Source organism: Cetorhinus maximus, chromosome 26, assembly GCF_964194155.1.
Source record: "Cetorhinus maximus chromosome 26, sCetMax3.hap1.1, whole genome shotgun sequence".
NCBI classification, from domain to species: Eukaryota; Metazoa; Chordata; class Chondrichthyes; order Lamniformes; family Cetorhinidae; genus Cetorhinus; species Cetorhinus maximus.
In genome coordinates, this window is record NC_135904.1 from 6,121,329 (window position 1) to 6,139,728 (window position 18,400).

An 18,400-nucleotide genomic window follows, 5' to 3' on the forward strand; every position below is an offset into this window, starting at 1 on the left:
CCGGATTGCTAGAAGGGGTGACTGGGACAAGTGATCTTTAACTATCAGGTTTCCCAATGTTAATGAAAAGTGTTTGTGTGAAGTTCAGGTCAATGTAGCCCACACAATGGTTTTAGGGGCACCCGTTGAAGGAAGGACTGCAGATTCTAATGTGGCTTGTCACAAGGTAAAAGGAGCAAAATGCTGCTGATCCTGGGGTGGTCAAGGATGAGAATCTACTAATTTAATTTTCCTTATGTCCTGTCAGTTCCTTTGCAACATTAATCATTTAGAATTAGAGGATTTGCTGTTTTATTATGGTTGATGATTATACTATGTAACATACAATAGAATATTCCATAATAAAGAGGGAGTTTTTTTCCATCTTAATTACCCTTTCCTAAACGAAAAAGGTGAAAATCTCTCCCCAGGTGTAAAAATGTAGATTTTCACAGTAGTATATTAGAGAATGTGATATTATCACTTGCTGCTATATCATACTTAGAGACTCTAGCTAATGTCGAGAGTTACTTCTGAGGGAAGGTCATTGACCTGAAATGTTAACTCTGTGTCTGTGTCCACCGATGCTGCCTGACTTGCTGAGTATTTTCAGTATTTAATACCAAGAGTTACTTCTCAATTGTGCAACGTATAGATGCAAAATTCCCTCAAATGTGCAATTTTCTGTGATACCTTTCTCATGGTTGGAGCCTTTTAGTAGCCTTCATGTCTCTGGTGCTAAGGTGGGTAAACGGAAGTGAGTTAAGATCAGTCATGATCTATTTAAATGGTGCAACAGTCTCAAGGGGCTGAATGGCCTACTCCTGTACCTAACATTCCTGCTTATTGAGTTTGAATGTTCTGCCAAACTATTTGATGTTATCCTAATGAGTTTATATCACCACAGGTACCCCTTGCTTTCTACCTGGCTGCCTACATCATTATTTCAATTTATGTAGGTTATTAGATGACTGGTAGCCTGACGTCAATCACTGATTGAAAGGGTAGGCTTGTTTGAAGGCAGAAGGGAAATTCTATGAAGAACTCATGCATAAATTTCTCAGGGAAAATAATTCCAGATTTATTTTGTATCAAGCTGCTCACTGTGTGTGACAGACAGATAATTAAAAATTTGCATGTGTGCTTAAGTGATAGACAGGATTGCCTGCAGCCAGAGAAAGACAAGTGTTAGCAACATATGTCATTGTGACTGACATGACTGTTGTGTGGAATTTAATGCTAGTCTACTGCATATTTTTTATACACCTGCAGTAAAAGCATAAAAGAATAGCACTAAAAATAGCCTGGAACTTAACTCTCTTTGGGCATCTAAAACTCAAGTAATTGGGTCAACTTAAGTCAGCATCAAAGATTGCATAACATTGCAGAGATTATAGAGCACAGAAACAGACCATTTAGCTCAACCAGTCCATGCTGGTGTCTCGGGTCCACTTGAGCATCCTCCGCTCTTTCTTCATCTAAATATATCAGCATATTCTTTCTCCCTCTTGCTTTCCCTTGTGTGCATTGGTTTTATTTGCCTGAACTACTCCCTGTTGTAGTGAGTTCCACATATGCACCCACTCTCTAGGTAAAGAAATTTCTTCCGAATTCTCTGTTTGATTTATTGGTGATTATCTTCTTTTGATGACCTCTAGTTTTGTCCTTCTTTGCAAGTGTCTGTTCTGTCAGCACCTTTCATAATTTTAAAGTTCTCTATTAGGTCAACCCTCAGCCTTTTCTTTTCAAGAGAAAAGAGCTTCAGTTTATTTTCTCCTGTTTTCTGCTTCCCCTAGGACTTAGCATCATGAACAACTGGAAAGGCTGCCACATGAGATTGCTTGGCCTTTCTCATGTACGTTCAACGTAATTTATTGTATTAAGATGTGATAAGGCAATATTCCTATCTTTTGTCTGTTTAATCATAAATTCTGCATTCTAATTATCTGAATACCACTCTGGTGATACTAATGAAGGATAGTCCAGCTAGACTTGGTCCATTACAATACCAAGTGTACTGGGTACAGTAATGTAGTAGTTGTAGCACTGGACTAGTAATTCAGAGATCTGAATTAATAATCCAAACAAATAGTCTGGTCTAATAATCAATTTTAACACCAATTTGTTCTAATAATTAAGGGCATGTGTTTAAAGCCCCTTGTCACAGCTTGAGAATTGGAATTCAATTTTTAAAAACTTCAAATTAAAAAGCTGATATTAGCAGAAAAGTGGCCATGTAGTTGTTGGATTGTTAGAAAAAAACAACTGGTTCATTAATGACCATTAGGGATAGAAACCTGCTTTCCTTTACCTAGACTGGCCTGTATGTGACTCCAGTCCATCATCACTGTGCTTGGCTCTTAACTCCCCTCTGAAGTAGCCAAGCAAGTCACTTAGTTTTATCACCATCTTCTCAGGACAAATAGAGTTGGTGAATAAATGGCAGCCTTGCCATTTTCCCCACATCCTATGAATTTTCAGTACAGCAAATCTTGGATCAGTGAATTCTGTACCAAGATAAAACCGTATCTCTCCTTCGGAGGGAGATGTGTCAAAGAAGTTATTTAGGTATCTGGGGATTATATTTCTTACTGGGAGCCTGAGGGGCAACATATAAGTACTATGAGCACATCTTGATGCTAAATACAAGTGAAAGCTGAAAAGTTATAAGTAGGAAGACATATAAAACTACAAATAATACAGATTCCAATTTTACAATACGCAGCATTGAGAATAGGGTGGACAGTTAAGGACTAAATTCAGAACCTCATCTTTCAATTTTCCATTGGGTAGTAGATGTTAATTCTTAATCCCTGATATCAAATTTGTCAGCAATATTGAAACTTTATAAATAGTCTTCTAGATTGGCTATACTGTCATAACGAGCTACTATTTTATCAAGTACTGAATATTTGATTCCTTGGTCAGTTAGGTGCTAGATATGGGTTGGCGGGGTGGGTGGGGGGGAGCATTCAGCTTGGTTTCGAGTTTCAGGTTTCAATCTTTTGTCCTCCTGAGGTGAAGAGAACGAATGTCATGTGTTACTCAGAACATGGAGACCTTGTAGGACAGAACAGTGGGTGCCACATTGCTGGAAAACTCCATGAGCCACTTGAGGATCAGGTCTAATGGAGATTGACCTCAATGGGTAATCTCATTCTTTACATATTTAAACTGATTTAACTAATAGGCCGGAATTTTCCAGCACCCCGGAGCGGGGGCGGGGTTGGCGAGCTATTGAAATCTCCATTCACATCGGCGGAATGGAAATCCTGCTGGTGTGAGGGGTTGGAAAATTCCGGCAATAGTAAAAAAGCTGACACTTTTATTTCTGTAACAAAAACAGAAAATGCTGGAAAAACTCAGCAGGTCTAACAGCGTGCTAGCACGCTGTTAGACCTGCTGAGTTTTTCAAGCATTTTCTGTTTTTTTTCCCAGATTTCCAGCATCCGCAGTATTTTGCTTTTACTTTTATTTCTGTGTTGTTCATAGTCCAGAAGTCAGCCATTATGGCATTATGTTAAATATGTTCCCCCTCAATTTAGTCCCCTAGTATTGCACATCATCACACAGGCAATCTGCTCCCATCTAACCTGTAGCTGATGGTCAGACAGTAAGAACTGGTGGGGGGGAATGGGTGATGCTGGTGACGAGACAGGCTAGAGTTTCATCCCTGCGCTGAAGAGGCCTCTGCTCGGTCCCTTTGCAACCTGAGTAGAACATGGAACTTGCACGGGCATGGCAGGGAATAGGGAGGGAACTAGAAAAGTATGAGCGGGTCCCATGGCTGTCTGGTGCAACACGTTGGCATAACAACCCCTATACCCTTTTTAATTAATGCAGTTCACAGCCGTACATCTCTCTTATGATCCCTGTGGAATGTGTCACGCTAGATTTAGCCACTAGCAGCTGAGTTGATGATGTGGGTATAAATAACAAAATACTGAGTAGAACAAGTGCAAAGATAAAGAACATGAACGTTAAAGTGTCCACAGAGACTGGGAGGGTGATTTTAAGCCTACCCGGTAACTAGCAGAAACTGGACAGGATTGCAGTGCCAGTTGCCCAAGTTATACTTACGCACCCTGGAGTTGCCAGGAGCTGACAGATTTGTATTTTAACCTGCTTTCGTGAGCAGGTTAGCAGAGACAGGCTCTCAGGGTCCTTAACAGGCAAGCTGGGCTGATAATGCCAATTTTGTTGCTAGAGGCCCCGTGTCTAAATTGACAGAGCTTCTCGGCAGGCTTATCCAGTGCAGGAGTGGATCGAAGGCAAAAAGAGCCCAAATGGGTACATTTAATTCCCTTGTGAGGTCTGGAGGAAGAGGAAACTTCCCCACCCCACCCGACCACTAACCACCAACCGTTTCCCCAAGCTAATGACCTATGAAACAATCAATTTCGGATTAGTTGGGAGGTGGCAGGTTGTGGCATGGGGATGGGTGAGTGGCTTGAGGCCATGCTATATTATCACATTGTTTTTAATTAATATGATGGATGACAAAGTAAACAGGGGATTTCTCAATGCCCAAATGAACGAAAGTAACTTCTGTACCGAAGGATGTAGACTGGCTCAATTCTCTGTGCAGTACTAACTGCTCTCAGCTGTTTGCAGGGTCGGGATAGGAAGGGAAATAAAGTTAGCAGGATTCCCACTTCTGATTGCCAGACAGGAATGAAATCATATATTAAATATGGAGGTGGAAGGCAATCAGTCCCACTTTAACTGAAGAGTCTAAAACAACTCAACCCTCTTCTCTGTTGCTGCATCGTGTTGCTTCCCAAATTATTTTTGGGCTCTGCCTCTCCCACTTGGACCCCCATTCCGAGAGCTGATCACTCTAGGTGCAGAAAAAACTGCTGACATCATTCCTAAAGCTACGCTTTACTTGTGTTCCGCAGTTTAACTTAAATAGTATTCCAGATTAACCATTGTGCATCATATACCTTCTCTGAGATCACCACTCACACTGCTCACTGGGTGGAAAAGCCAAAGCTTCTCCCAGTCTTTAATCTCAGCTCAGATCACGAGCAAGACAGGGATTAGCCAGATTGCTTCTCTCTGCACTTCCTCCAGGTCTCTCTTGCTTCTTTCTGGCCAGTATGGACACAGTGCCCAAAGTGTGGTCTGACCAGAATGGATACTGTACCCAGAGTTTTTTCCACACATAGAGTGATCAACACTCAGAATGAGGGTCCAAACGGGAGCAGCAGAGCCCAAGAGCCTGGAATTATTTGGGAAGCAACACAATGCAGCAACAGGGAAGAAAGTTGAGTTGTTTTAGACTCTTCAGTTAAAGTGGGACTGATTGCCTTTCACCTCCATGTTTAATATATGATTTCATTCCTGTCTGGTAATCAGAAGTGGGAGTCCTGCTAACTTTATTTCCCTTCCTATCCCGACCCTGCAAACAGCTGAGAACAGTTAATACTACACAGAGAATTGAGCCTGTTTCCTACCAGTCTACCTCAGTGGGTACAGAAGTTACTTTTGTCCATTTGGACAAACCAGAATGGACACTGTATCAAAAGTGTGGTCTGACCTAGATTTTGCAAGAAAATAAAATTAGACTATCCCTTATTGGCTTACTGAGACAGGCTTGCTATCAGGACTCTTTAAAAATCAAACTAGTACAAAGTTCTTTGATCAACTTGAAGTCTTGGACTTTGATAAGAATTGTTGCTCCTTAAGTAGTGAGTTCTGACAACAACCATTGGAGAAATGGATTAGTGCACAGGATACGTGAGGCCTGCAGCCATGCTTGCGCCTGACTCCACTCTGTGTCAGGGCTAAGTATGGGGAAGCTGGACCCTCGATCAGCTGGAAATTCATATCAGCCCCTCTCAGAAATCCTCTGTGCCATTCCACTCAGCACAGAGCGGTTTTTGTAAAGGTTATTCCTGCACACTCTCTACTCCATCCAGACACACCATGGCATGCTGACTTGTTGCCCAGTGGAGCTGGGTTCTCGTGGTAGAGGGCTTGTAGCACAGGAGACCTTTCCTGCTCTATGGGCATGGTGTTGCATGGAGCAGTCTTGTGAAATAGGATTTTAAGCAGATTTACAAACTCCCATTGGGTCTGTAACTTCTGCAGCCTCGATGATTTCATGTTCCATGTCTGTCTGGATTGTGACAGGTTCCTCCCTCCCACTATTTGAAGGAGTGTTCCTCATTTTTAAAAATTCTTTCATGGGATGCAGGCACCCCCGACCAACATTTGTTGCCCATCCCTATTTGCCCTTGAACTGAGTGGCTTGCTACACCATTTCAGGGGGCAGTTAAGAATCAACCACATTGCTGTGGATCTGGAGTCACATGTAGGCCAGGCCAGGTAAGAATGGCAGATTTCCTTCCCTAAAGGGCATTTGTGAACCAGATGGATTTTTATGACAATTGATGGTAGTTACATGGTCACCAATACTGAGGCTGGCTTTATATTCCAGATTTATTTATTGAATTTAAATTCTACCAGTAGCTGTGGTGGGATATGGACCCATATACTCAGAGCATTAGCCTGGGTGCCTGTAATACTAGTTCAGTGACATGACCACTACACCACTGTCTGGCTGCACTTCCCTTGTTCCGGATCCTTGACCACCTGGTGTAGAGGGGAGCAGGGAAGCCAAAGGATCTCCTGGCCAAGGTGACCATCCACAGTTCCAGGCAGTGGGCGGTCAATGGGATCATTTGGCCTGATTGTCCATCTCTCTTCCATGGCTACATTCACACCCAGATGTCCCTGGAGAGGAAGCGCATAGTGTCTGCTGGTAAATTTGAGACCTTCCATGAATGTGGGCCCCACAAGGACTGGAGTGCATTGAGGACACTGATAATAATATTAAGATTTAATTTGTTAAGTTTCCTTTGTTTTAATTTCTAATTTGGATTATATTGCTTTTGCCCCTTTAAAAGGGGGCACATTTGTTGATGTTTTCATTGGTGATACTTAATTGACCAATAGAAGAGGAGAACTGGGTCATTAATTGGATAATGGAACCAAATTAGCATTCACACAACTAATGCTGAACCATCTGGAATCAATAACAAATCAACTGATGTTAATTCAGCTCCCTATAAAGCCAGAGGTGTCAGCTGTGGCTCAGTTCATAGCACCCTTGCCTTTGAATCAGAGGGTTGTGGGTTCATGTCCCACTCCTGGAAACCAAGAACTGTGATTGTACTCAAAAGAGTTGCAATCTGTGACTGTTGATAACTCAAAAGAGTTTCCCTATAAAGCCATTTAAAAAAAACAAACCAACCACTGACATTTTCTTCTTAAGCGAAAGAATTGGAAGTGGCAAAATTGTGTTAATTTGGCATAGAGTCTTGGAGTACTGTGTACAGTACTGCTCTCCATTTTACAAAAAGGATCTAGTGGTACTGGAGAATGTGCAAAGAAGATTTGTAAGGATGAAACCAGAACTGAGAAGTTATACCTTGTTGCGAAAGATTGAATAGGCTGGGTTCATTTCTCCAATAAAGAGATGGCTAAGGGATGACCCAGATTCTTAAGGTTATGAAAGAGTTTCAAAGGGTTGATGTAGAAAAAAATGCTTCCTCCTGAGTGTCTAAAACAAGGAATCATAAATATAAAATAGTCACTAAAAAAGTGAAGCGAGAATTCAGAAGAAATGTCTTTATCCAGAGAATAGCGGTTCGAATGTAGAGCTTGCCACCATGTGCTGCAGTTGAGAGGAATAGCATAGATGCAGTTCAGGGGAAACAAGTAATTATTTGAGGGGAAAAATGAATGGAATGATACATTGATAAGTTTGGATGAAGTAAGGTGAAGAGAAACTTGTGTGGAGCATAAACACTGGCATTAACAAATTGAGCCAGATGACCCAGTTCTGTGAAATTTGATATAATTCTACAAACATGCGTAACACCCAAACAATGGGGATTCTGATGAAGTAACCGGAACTAGTTACTGATCAAAGTAAATGGATGTCAAATTTAATCCTAAAGCTGTTCAACTGAATAATCTTTCAAGAGGTTAATTAATAGCAGGAAATGATTACAAGGATATAATTTAATCTTTGGGTACAGTTGACATTGAAAATGAAAGCATGAACCTGAGTCAAGAAACATAACCTGGATCCCAGTATATTCAATGTTTTATAACTTTTAGTCTTTGTTCAAGATTCCTAGTGCGGGCTGGACATTGTTTGTACCAAAATCAAAAGTAAAGCAAAATTTTATTTATTTTTTAAATGGCTCCTTTAAAAAGTTTCCTCAGAAATAGCTTAAGGTTTAAAAAATATCTTTTGCCTTTGCACTTGGGTTTAAACGGAGGCTAAATTATTGGGATGCAATTCCCTCCATTGGGTCCTCTTCTCTCTAAAGAAATCAACCCAGCTCCCAATCAGATTCAGAACACTCAGTAATACGTCACATAGGATGGATTGTGGAGCGTGGAAGAGTTGAGAGAAATGCAACGGAAGGTGACAACCGTTTGAGCAGCAAGTGATTAAGGTTCATGTGGTCCAGTATTTATGGGAATTTAAAAGGTTAGATGATGTAGTTGTTTTGCTTAAAACAGGAATAGAAAATAAATAATGGATACAATTGTAAATTATAGAAGCCATCAGCTAAACATAACTTAAAAAGGCTTCATAAGAAATGCAACTAAAGAATCTTTTATGCCTTTTCCCATGTTTGGTTCAAATCATTGAACTCTCACCTGACAAGCATATTGTGTATCCCAGCCCCATATTAGAACCTCATCATTTAAGGTAACGCTCCAGTGCAGCGCTAGGGGAGTAACACTTTCTGGATGGTGCTGCCTTTTGGATGCAATATTTAACTGATGTGTCTCTCTGCCTGGACAGATGAATGTTCCTTTGGCACTATTTGAAGAGTAGAGATGGCGTGTGTGTGTCCTGACCAACACATACCACCAAAAAATCTAGATTTATTGATTGTTCATCTCATTGCTGTTTGGCGATTCTGTTAGCCGAGATTGTTGCTATTAGGCAAATGCTGCAGCCAGTTTCAGGAAAGTAATTCATTACGTATCCTTTGAGATGTTTCCATGACTTAGAGAGTTGATACACAATGCAAGTGTTTCTCGGGTGGCCATGAAGATGGTTAGAATTTAAAAGCTCTGATAGGGGATCACAGAGACATTTTCTGTTGTCACTACTGAATGATGCATTTCTGTATGAGATTGTCAGTTAATGGTGAGGACAGTGACTCACGAGGAATTTGGTTGAGAGTGTCTCAACTCCTTTTAGATTGGGTTCTTGCAGATGTTACAAAGAGAGGATGCTCCTTCCACCAGTCTGATCCAATTTCAACTTGGGTCTTATGGAAGGTGCAGAGAGGTGACACTGTGCTAGTCCCGATGGGAATTGCACCCAAATATTTTGCTCGGGGACTAGAATCAGGTTGCAGTGGCCGAAGGGTCAATAATGAGAGGACATAGAAGGAGAAAAAATTGCAGGGAATTGCAAGGATATGGGGAAAGAGGCAGGGGAGTAGGACTAACTGCATTGCTTTTCAAAAGATCTGGTGCACTTGATGGCTAAATGGCCTTTTGCAGTGCTTAATTCTCCAACACTATCTATGATTCTGAGTGATGGTTCCCTGCCCTTGACATTTCTTGCCAGCAAGCAGAATATGGGCCTTTAAGAATTTTGGTGCTTGGAGATAGTACAACATAAAAAGAGGTTTGAGGTGAGAGTTGAATCAATTGGCATCGCCGTCTTGTTCACAATTCAAGGACACCATTCTAGAAGCAGAGTTCTCCAGATCCCTGAGGTAATCAATTACAATAGATCTGTTTTGACACTTAAATTAGTATCTGCGACAGAGAGGGCAGATGCAAAAATGGAATTGGCAAACTGTAGGGGTTAGAGGACAAGGACAAATCTGTCTCCATTCTTTGGGAGACAGCCAAAGCTTACCCGAGAGTATATTATCGCATATGCCTCATGATGGGAAAAAAAACATGATAGATTACATCTGGAGGTTGAGACTGAAATAGGTGAGCATAGACACAGAGCAAATCCTGGGCTGTTTATAACAATACCTCAGCAGTGTGATGGAGAAGCAACCAGTGAGGGTGAATACAGTGAAGGAGAGGAAATTGATTGGAAAGCCTTGGCTGCCCACCCAACGCACTTCCTAGTGAATGGGCAAAGATTGCCAGCATTTAATAGAAAACAAAGAAATAGAAATAAATCATATGACAGGGCCTTAGTTTAATGTATTGTCTGAAACATGGCACCTCCGATTGTGCAGACTCTCTAACAACTGCACTGAGGCATCAGCCTAGGTTTTGTGGAGCGGGACTTGAAACAGCAAACATTTGACTCTGAGATGAGAGTGCTCCCCAACTGAGTCACAGCCAACCACGAACAAGCACATAATGGGTGATTTTGAAATCCTGCACTCTCAACAGGTAGCGTGGCCTGATGTTAATTCTTCAATCTATATTCCTGGCAGAGCCATGGAATCATGTCCATATGTAACTTGTTTTAAGAGAATGAAGGTTTTTGTGGCAATTCAGAAGAATATCTTTCCCTAGATCAATTTACATTAGTGTCTATGCTCATTTGTCACTTTTCAATTGTGAGGCAGTAATTATGGAAGGGGTTAACCCGCTGACAGTGATGGAAAAAAGTCTAAAAATGATACAAGATTGCTTCTTTTCTCATGCAGCACTACGTACACATGCCTACATTTTATGAAGGATGTCACATTCATGGTCACAAATTAAATATTGAATGTGTCTGTTTCAAAAAGAATCCAAATTGTCCCTCACTGGTCTTGCTGGTTTCTGGTAGGCTTCCCTGATGACTCCACTATGGAATGCTCTGCCTAGTCTGCAGCTGAGCCTCGGGAACAAGGCTTGATCTGTGTTGAGCTGGTTCATCTCAACTGGGGAAGCAGTTGGGGAGCCCCGGTGTATCTGAACAATTTGAGATCGTCTCCCTCCACATCACACACCATTCTGACTTGGAACTCTATCACCATTCCTTCACTGTCGCTGGATTAAAATCCTGGAAATTCCTTCCTAATAACACTTGTGTACCTGGACCATATAGGCTGTAGCAGGCTCACCACCAACGTCTCAAAAATAATTAGGGATGGGCAACGAACGCTGGCCTTGCCAGTGACACTCACATTCCAGGAATGAATAAAAAAGTACACATCTGGACTAAGGAGAAGGAATAAATTTAACCAGGCTTGTAGAAGATATATGTGGATGAGTTGTGAGATTACAGTAGACTTGGGCTCAGTTATAATATCCTGTGGTTGAATAGAACTGCAAGCCAATGCTTAATGGGCATTGTGATCCGGGTTGAATAATGGGACACTGACCAGTGCTCCTTGTTTCAAGGCTGCATAATTATTTGCTCTGAGTGCACTTGGGATGTTCCCAAGGCCTTGGTTCTTGCCGAATTGCACCGCTCCCTGTACTGGCAGGGAAAATAGGTTGCAACCCCCATAAGGCGAAAGTGCACCACGTGCAGTCCATATTGAACAGGCCAAATCTCTACCTGCGTGGATTTCTCAGTAAACTGGTCATTGATTCCTTATGACCGGCGGCGGTCAGGCAGAGATTTAATAGAGGAGTTCAAAATTGTAAGGGGTTTTGATAGAGCAGGTGGGGAGAAACTATTTCCATTGGCAGGAGGGTTGATAACCAAAGGACACAGATTTAAGGTAACTAGCAAAAAAATCCAGGGAGGAAATGAGGAGATCTTTTTATGCAGTGAGTTGTTATGAGGTGGAATGCACTGCCTGAAAGAGTGGTGGAAGCAGTTTCAACAGTAACTTTCAAAAAGGAATTGGATAAGTACTTGAAAAGAGGAAACCTGCAGGAGATGGGACAAGAGCAGAGGAATGGGAATAATTGGATAACTCTTTCAAAAAGCCAGCGCACACACACGATTCTATGATTTGTGTGTGTGTGTCAGACTTTGGTGACCCAAAATAAAGTTTGAATATATTGGTGAGTTTCACTGAGCCATTAGGGAGCTTTGCTATTTAAAACTCAGATATAAACGCTCAGGCAACACACAGCTTGTAAGCATTCATTTTTTGGGAGCTGTCAGCATGAGAGATGGCAATTCCTTCAGAGAAAAACCTTAATGTCAAGGTGGACTTCTTTTGTATCCAAGGACAGGAGTAAAACATTTTTGACCGACACCAGAGAGGCAAATTATTTCTTCTGTCTACCGCTAAGTGTCGGGAAGTTCACAAATTTATTTACAAGAGAACAAAATGTTCAGAGACTTTGTTAGAATCTCATTTCTCAGAGGTCCTTTGTTCTTTATTTTGGTCAAAGTCTTTTCATCGAACACTGTGGCACACATCATCCACCTCGAGCTCACATGTGGCCTGGTTCTCTCCTTTATCGCGAGTCTCTGTCGATCTGATGTTCACTGTGCCTTCTAAAGAGCTTCCATTCCAGCTTTTGGATGTTGGATGAGTTGTAAGAGTTCTTCCCACTTCTTTTCCTGTTCTCCAGGTAAAGAAGGCAAGGGAAAGCTTTTGGGAAGCGGGGTTATCCCAGTTTCCATACCCCAAGTAAAAGGGAGGGGGGGGGCCCTCTTAAGGTAGAACTGTTGGTCCTATAGATTACTGTAGGGGGAGTGCCTGGCCTCCACTTGGCAACTGCCCACAGCACCATGATTGAAATCAGGAGGTCACTGTGTAGGGTATTGGCAGGATCAGACCCGTGCCTCCTCACCCTGTGATGTAGCATACCTCAGCATTCCAAAACAGTGACACCCGAGCAAGATGTCAGTCGTGATTATGGCCCTCAACAATGCATTAGTGGGTGACACTGATTAACCCCTTTTTCCCCCCCACAAACGTTATCAAGTTTTCAATGGTCATTCTGCGGTCATTTTGCAGTCATTATGAGGTCCTGCCCTTGGCCTGGAACCAAAAACTCTGAAGAAAATTTTGAAAAGTTTAAGAACGTACCATCTGGGCATTGTTACACTGTTTTTTGTTACACTTTTTTTTCTCTCTCCATCCCAAAAAAATGTACAAAATAAATTTTAGCAGTTTTTTTTTATAGGACAGATTCCATATTTTCACACCATTCATGGTCCTCAAGGTTGTAGATAAATTTGGTCTTTTGTGAGTGGGGTTGGCTAGCGTCCCTCCCTACAGTGTCCAACGTTAAGGTTGATGCAAAAAGGTCACTGGCGGTCAGCGGCTGGAGATTTCGCTCATCGTCTCTAATGTACTTGCCGGCGTTCCTCCTCAAACAGTGCCAGGTTGTCGTGTACAGGATGAAGGCAAATGTCTTCAGAGTGATGGCGATGCTGATGTAGAGGTACCGGTAAACCACGTTATCGTATAACATACACGCTCCCAGCTCCCCACAGATGGTGGTCCAGAACAGGCAAGTTGAATCGATCCCAGCACCGAAGATGAGAGGAGGAGGAATGAAACCTGTCAGAGGGAAGGTAGGTAGGAAGAAAATTGCAAAGTGTTACACACACAAAAAAAGAATAAAACTTGCCAATAGGTAAAGGTTATCTAATCAAAGGGTTGACATTTTAGGAATAATTTCTTTTTCCCTACCCCACTGAAGCTGCTGACACAGGCTGTATTGGTGCCAAATTGTTAGTACATTTCTGAGTGACATCTTGCTCAGTTGCCAAGGGGCAGTCAGGTGCCTTGTAGTAACTCTCCTACCTTGAGATGGGCATATCGTGCATCAAACTGGGTACCCTTCTCACCTGCTTCCCAGATCCACCTATTGTCCATCTGACCCATGCATGCAACTGGTGAAGCTATTAACTGAAACTGGGAGGTCACTTTGTGGGATAGGTATAGGATCAGAACTGCACCCCCATCACAGGTGCAGCATATTGCCGCATTCCAAAGTGTGGCACCTGAGCAAGACATTGGGCCCTGAGGAATTTGACCAAAAATACTTAAGGAATTGGCTGCGGAGAAATGGGTTAACCGGACAACATCCTTCGCAGCTCCTTGGATGCAGAAAGGTGGCACAGTGGTAAATGTGATCCCAATCTTCAATGAAATAGACATGTCAGCCTGGGAGTTAGTGACCAACTTGCTCAATGTTGTTAAGGGGAAAGGTACCTGAATCATTACAATTGAAGAAATTGAGGATCAAGGGTCTAAAATAAATGAGAACTAGCTTGAGAAGGATGATGTGCTTAGAAATCTGATGACATTTGTTCGAGGATGTGATCACATTGTGGATGCAAGTATGATTAATGCATTGTATATTTTGACTTTCAGAAGCATTTGGCAAGGTGCTCCACAAAACACGTAACAAAGGTGAGATGCATGGAATTAAGCTGCAAATTGGAAAGAAAACTATCTTGCATGAAGAAGCATTGAGTCGTCATGAATAAGAATTGTCGAAGCTACAACCAGTGATTAATGGAAGCTCACGTAGTTCAATTTTGAAACTTCTGTCCCTGATTTTTGCTAATGACCTTCACAAATGTATTACAATCAGAACTATAGAGGAAAGTAAGATGTATTGAGGAGAGAAAGCTATCGCTCAAAAAGGAATCACATCTCGACAGATGAGTGGCTCATGATATTCATGTAAATGTACAATAATTCAGTAAGCTGCTAAGCACAGTGAATCTAAACACTTAATCAAAGCGACAATCATGCAGATGAGATAGGAGGAAAACTGGGTGTGATAGCAGAGATTATTGATTCTGGCTCCATAGCAAAAAGCAGCGGTTATTAGCATGTATTTCATATACAGTTGGACTCAAAGTTCCAACTAACTAATATTAGAACTTTATAGATAACTCTTGGAATATTGCATCTAGTTATGTGTTGACGAGGAACAGAAGGGGGTGGCTAGAAACATTCTCAGGCTTAGATCATTGAATTGAATATTCAACACAGCAGTCCACATAAACAGTGTCCCTGCCATGGTGCTCCATATCCAACCCCTCCCAGCCAGTGGTGCACTGTGGCTGCTGTAGGTACTATCTACAAAATGTACTGCAGCAACTCAGCAGGGTGAGCCTGTCATCAGTTTCTCACCCTGTCACATCAATAATCAAAAATGAGCAATGGCAGCAAAATAAGGGAAGATCAGCACCTTCGAGGCAAATACCATCCAGCATACACTCCCACTCTTTTATTGTTACTGGAACAAAATCCTGGAATTCCCTACACCACTGTGGTTGCATCATTGTATAATCCAGGGCCAAATAATGACACCTGCTGGAGTGGCAATTTGTACATCCCTTCATTGCCACCTAGTGAATTTGTTACCAATTGAATCTTGTGCCATTGCAATTCAGCAGGAGTCTGGCATAAAGGGAGTGAGGCAATTAGGCGAGTAAACTATATGACTTTATTACTGACATTCCACATCAAATCTTAAATCCTGATTAGAATGGGTGCAGAAGAGATTTATCAGAGTGTTACGGGGATGAGGGACTTCAGTTACAAAGTGAGTTTGGAAAAGTTGGGACTGTTCCCCCTTGAGCAAAGAAGGTTAGGAGGTGACCTAATGGAGATTTTCAGGACGATGAGAGGCTTCAATAAGAGTAGATGGAGAAACAATTATTCCCTCTGGCAAATGGGTCAATAGCCACAGGTCACAGATTGAAAATCACTGCCAAAAGATCTCAACGAGCGATGAAGAGAAATGTTTTCCACTGGGAGATTTTGGGGCTTGGAATGTTCTCCTCTAAAAGGTGGGGGAAGCTGATTCCACAAGTTATTTTAAAAGTTAATTAGGCAGGTAGTTGACTGTGAGGAATTTACAGGGTTACAGACAAAAAGTGGAGGCGTGGGACCAGACTCTACTCCTGTTTCAATGGCCCACTGCTATGCTGCAGGTTTCTATGATTCTTCGACATCTCTCACCAATTGTCTAGTAGTGAACACTCCTTCAGATCTTCCCGGATATTAAATGAACCTTTCCAGCAATGGAAGGTGTGCAGCATTGAGCCATGCTCCATCCAGTTGAATTAATTGAGTTTTTAAAAATATTTAAGAGTCCCGGATGACCCTCTTCTCAAGGTTTTTTTTTACTGGACCAATGGTCCAAAGTTGCTTTTATGAACAAATCTGACCAGATGCAGCAGGCTCCCAATAAGGGTCAATGTCATTTAAAATGAACACCTTGTGTTATATGTAATACAAACAACTGATCTGATGATGCAGTCTTCTCTTGTCAATTCAAAGTCATCTTTTGAATTGTGCAGTGGTTCTAATTAAACAATTTTAATGAAACAGTGCAGGTGATTTTTTCTACACAACTTAGATTTGAATGAACGGATAATTCAAATCAAGCAAGCAATATAGACATTAGCTGAATTTCAAAATACTTTCAGTTGATTTCAGCAGAATTTAACTTGGATTGAGGAACTTAATAATGTTTTCATTTTTATATGGCCAAATTCTTGACCATTAATTACCCTCCATTTTAGTTAACCTGGCAACCTCACATCAACATGAACCAGTGTCAGCTGCATATTATACAACAGCAGCATTTACAGTCAGGTCCCAATCTGATTGCAAAACTAAATCCCCTCGGTGAGACAGCCTCAAAACTCAGGACTGGCACTGCATGGAGTATAACTCCAGTCTGATGCAAAGTCGAATATTAAAAATGATTGCGGGGAGTGGAGGGGTGTGGAACAATGGGTGGAAGTGGTTTGTTGGACTTCAACAGGCACTTCAATAACCTTTATTTTGAGAAAATGGACTTTTGGATCACACTCCTTAGGTATGAATGATTTAGTTTTGATGGAGCAGAGTTCAGCATTACATGTCTCAGGCACAGGTCCATAGCTTGTTTAATGATGGGAAGAGTGAGCTTTAGAGTCTGTAATAATACCTACGGCTCCAATTCAGTTGACCTCAGCATCTCTGCATTATGCAAGAAGTCCCATTCACCCAACACCTCTGTGCACAGTGACCCACACTGGCCCAGGTTGAAAAAGGGCTTGATTTTAGAATTCTCATCCTTATTTTCAAATCCCTCCATAATCCAACCTTCTATGTCTCGAACCTCCTCCAGCCCTAAACAATCCACGGATATTGGCATTCCTTCAATTCTGGTCTCTTGCACATTCCCGATTTTACTTGCTGTAGAATTGGTAGCCATGCCTTCAGCTGTCTAAGCCTTAAGGTTTAGAATTCAACACCTCTTTGTCCTTTTGTCTATGACATCTTTTGGTTATCTCCACCTATCATTGGCCCTCTATCCAGCTCTACCTGTCCCACCCCACTTAAACCAGCTTATATTTCACCTCTTTTCTATTTTTCCTTAGTTCTGTTGAAGAGTCATACGGACTTAAAACGTTAACTGTGTTCCTCTCCGCAGATGCTGTTAGACCTGCTGAGTTTTTCCAGGTACTTTTGTTTTTGTTTTAGAATTCCCTTCCTGAATATCTCCATCTCTCTATCTCTCTCTCCAGCTTTGAGGCACTCCTTCAAACCTACCTCTTTGACAAAACTCTGACCTAATGTGTCTTTAAGTGGCTCGGTGGTGTTATATTCTGTTTGATAACACACCTGTGAGGCACCTTGAAGGTTTTACTACATTACAGGCACGATAGAAATCCAAGTTATTGTGATTGTGGTATTGGAGGAAATCAGTTTGGGCTCCCACTCCTGAACAATGCCACCTGCTAGGCTGCTTGTGTGTGGGTGTCGGGAAAGAACAGGACACAGCTCAGGGGTGATGCCAACCTCCCTCAATCGAATCATCCAACATCACTCTGAGGGTAAACAAAAACAGAATTACCTGGAAAAACTCAGCAGGTCTGGCAGCATCGACGGAGAAGAAAAGAGTTGACATTTTATCACTCTGAGGGTAATGTCCGACACATGCTGTGTCGAGCGTGATTCTTTGCCACTAGCATATACTCAAAAAAGTCCTCCTTTCCCCCTACCTTTGCCTTGGCAGACAAACAATAAATGGTTACTTGGATGAGGTACCAGAGGGCAACATTTAAGGATTAATGCCACTGGATTATCTTGAACAGACAAGTCAGCCCAGAAGCCAAACAAACATAAGCTTTGCACTGAACTTTGTGCATGAATTATTCACATGGTACTTAGGCAAGTGGAAGTCAGAAGTAAAATAGAGGAGGTGACAGATTAATTCAGGATTAAATTTGATCATTAAAATAAAAAACATTGGCCCTTCTGCAGATGACATGCAGTTAGTGTTTCCGCTAAAACTTTGCAACTTCCTCTAGCAATGCAGCATCCTAAGTGCCAAGTAGTTTGGTTTTTAATGATTTATACAAATTGCTGACAAAGCAAACAATTTAGAATCGATCTACAAATATTGAAGCAGCTGGGGCATAATCCAACTTTTGCATTCTTTAAGAGAATCAGGCTTCAACAGTTTTAACTAAGTATTTGATTTCAATCAGCTTTCTGACCTTATAGCACAGCACACTCACTGTAATGAGAAGGCAGACTGA

General features: G+C 41.7%; 1 protein-coding gene across 1 annotated transcript in view; it reads right to left on the minus strand.

Moving 5' to 3' along the window:
- Nucleotides 1-11,634: 11,634 nt before the first annotated feature.
- slco3a1a (solute carrier organic anion transporter family member 3A1a) overlaps nt 11,635-18,400 on the minus strand; it is a 193,554-nt gene continuing 186,788 nt past the window's right edge. The window contains exon 10 of the mRNA XM_078530022.1: nt 11,635-13,400. Coding sequence (XP_078386148.1) covers nt 13,015-13,400 — 386 coding nt within the window. The 3' untranslated portion in view covers nt 11,635-13,014. The remainder of the gene's footprint in view (nt 13,401-18,400) is intronic.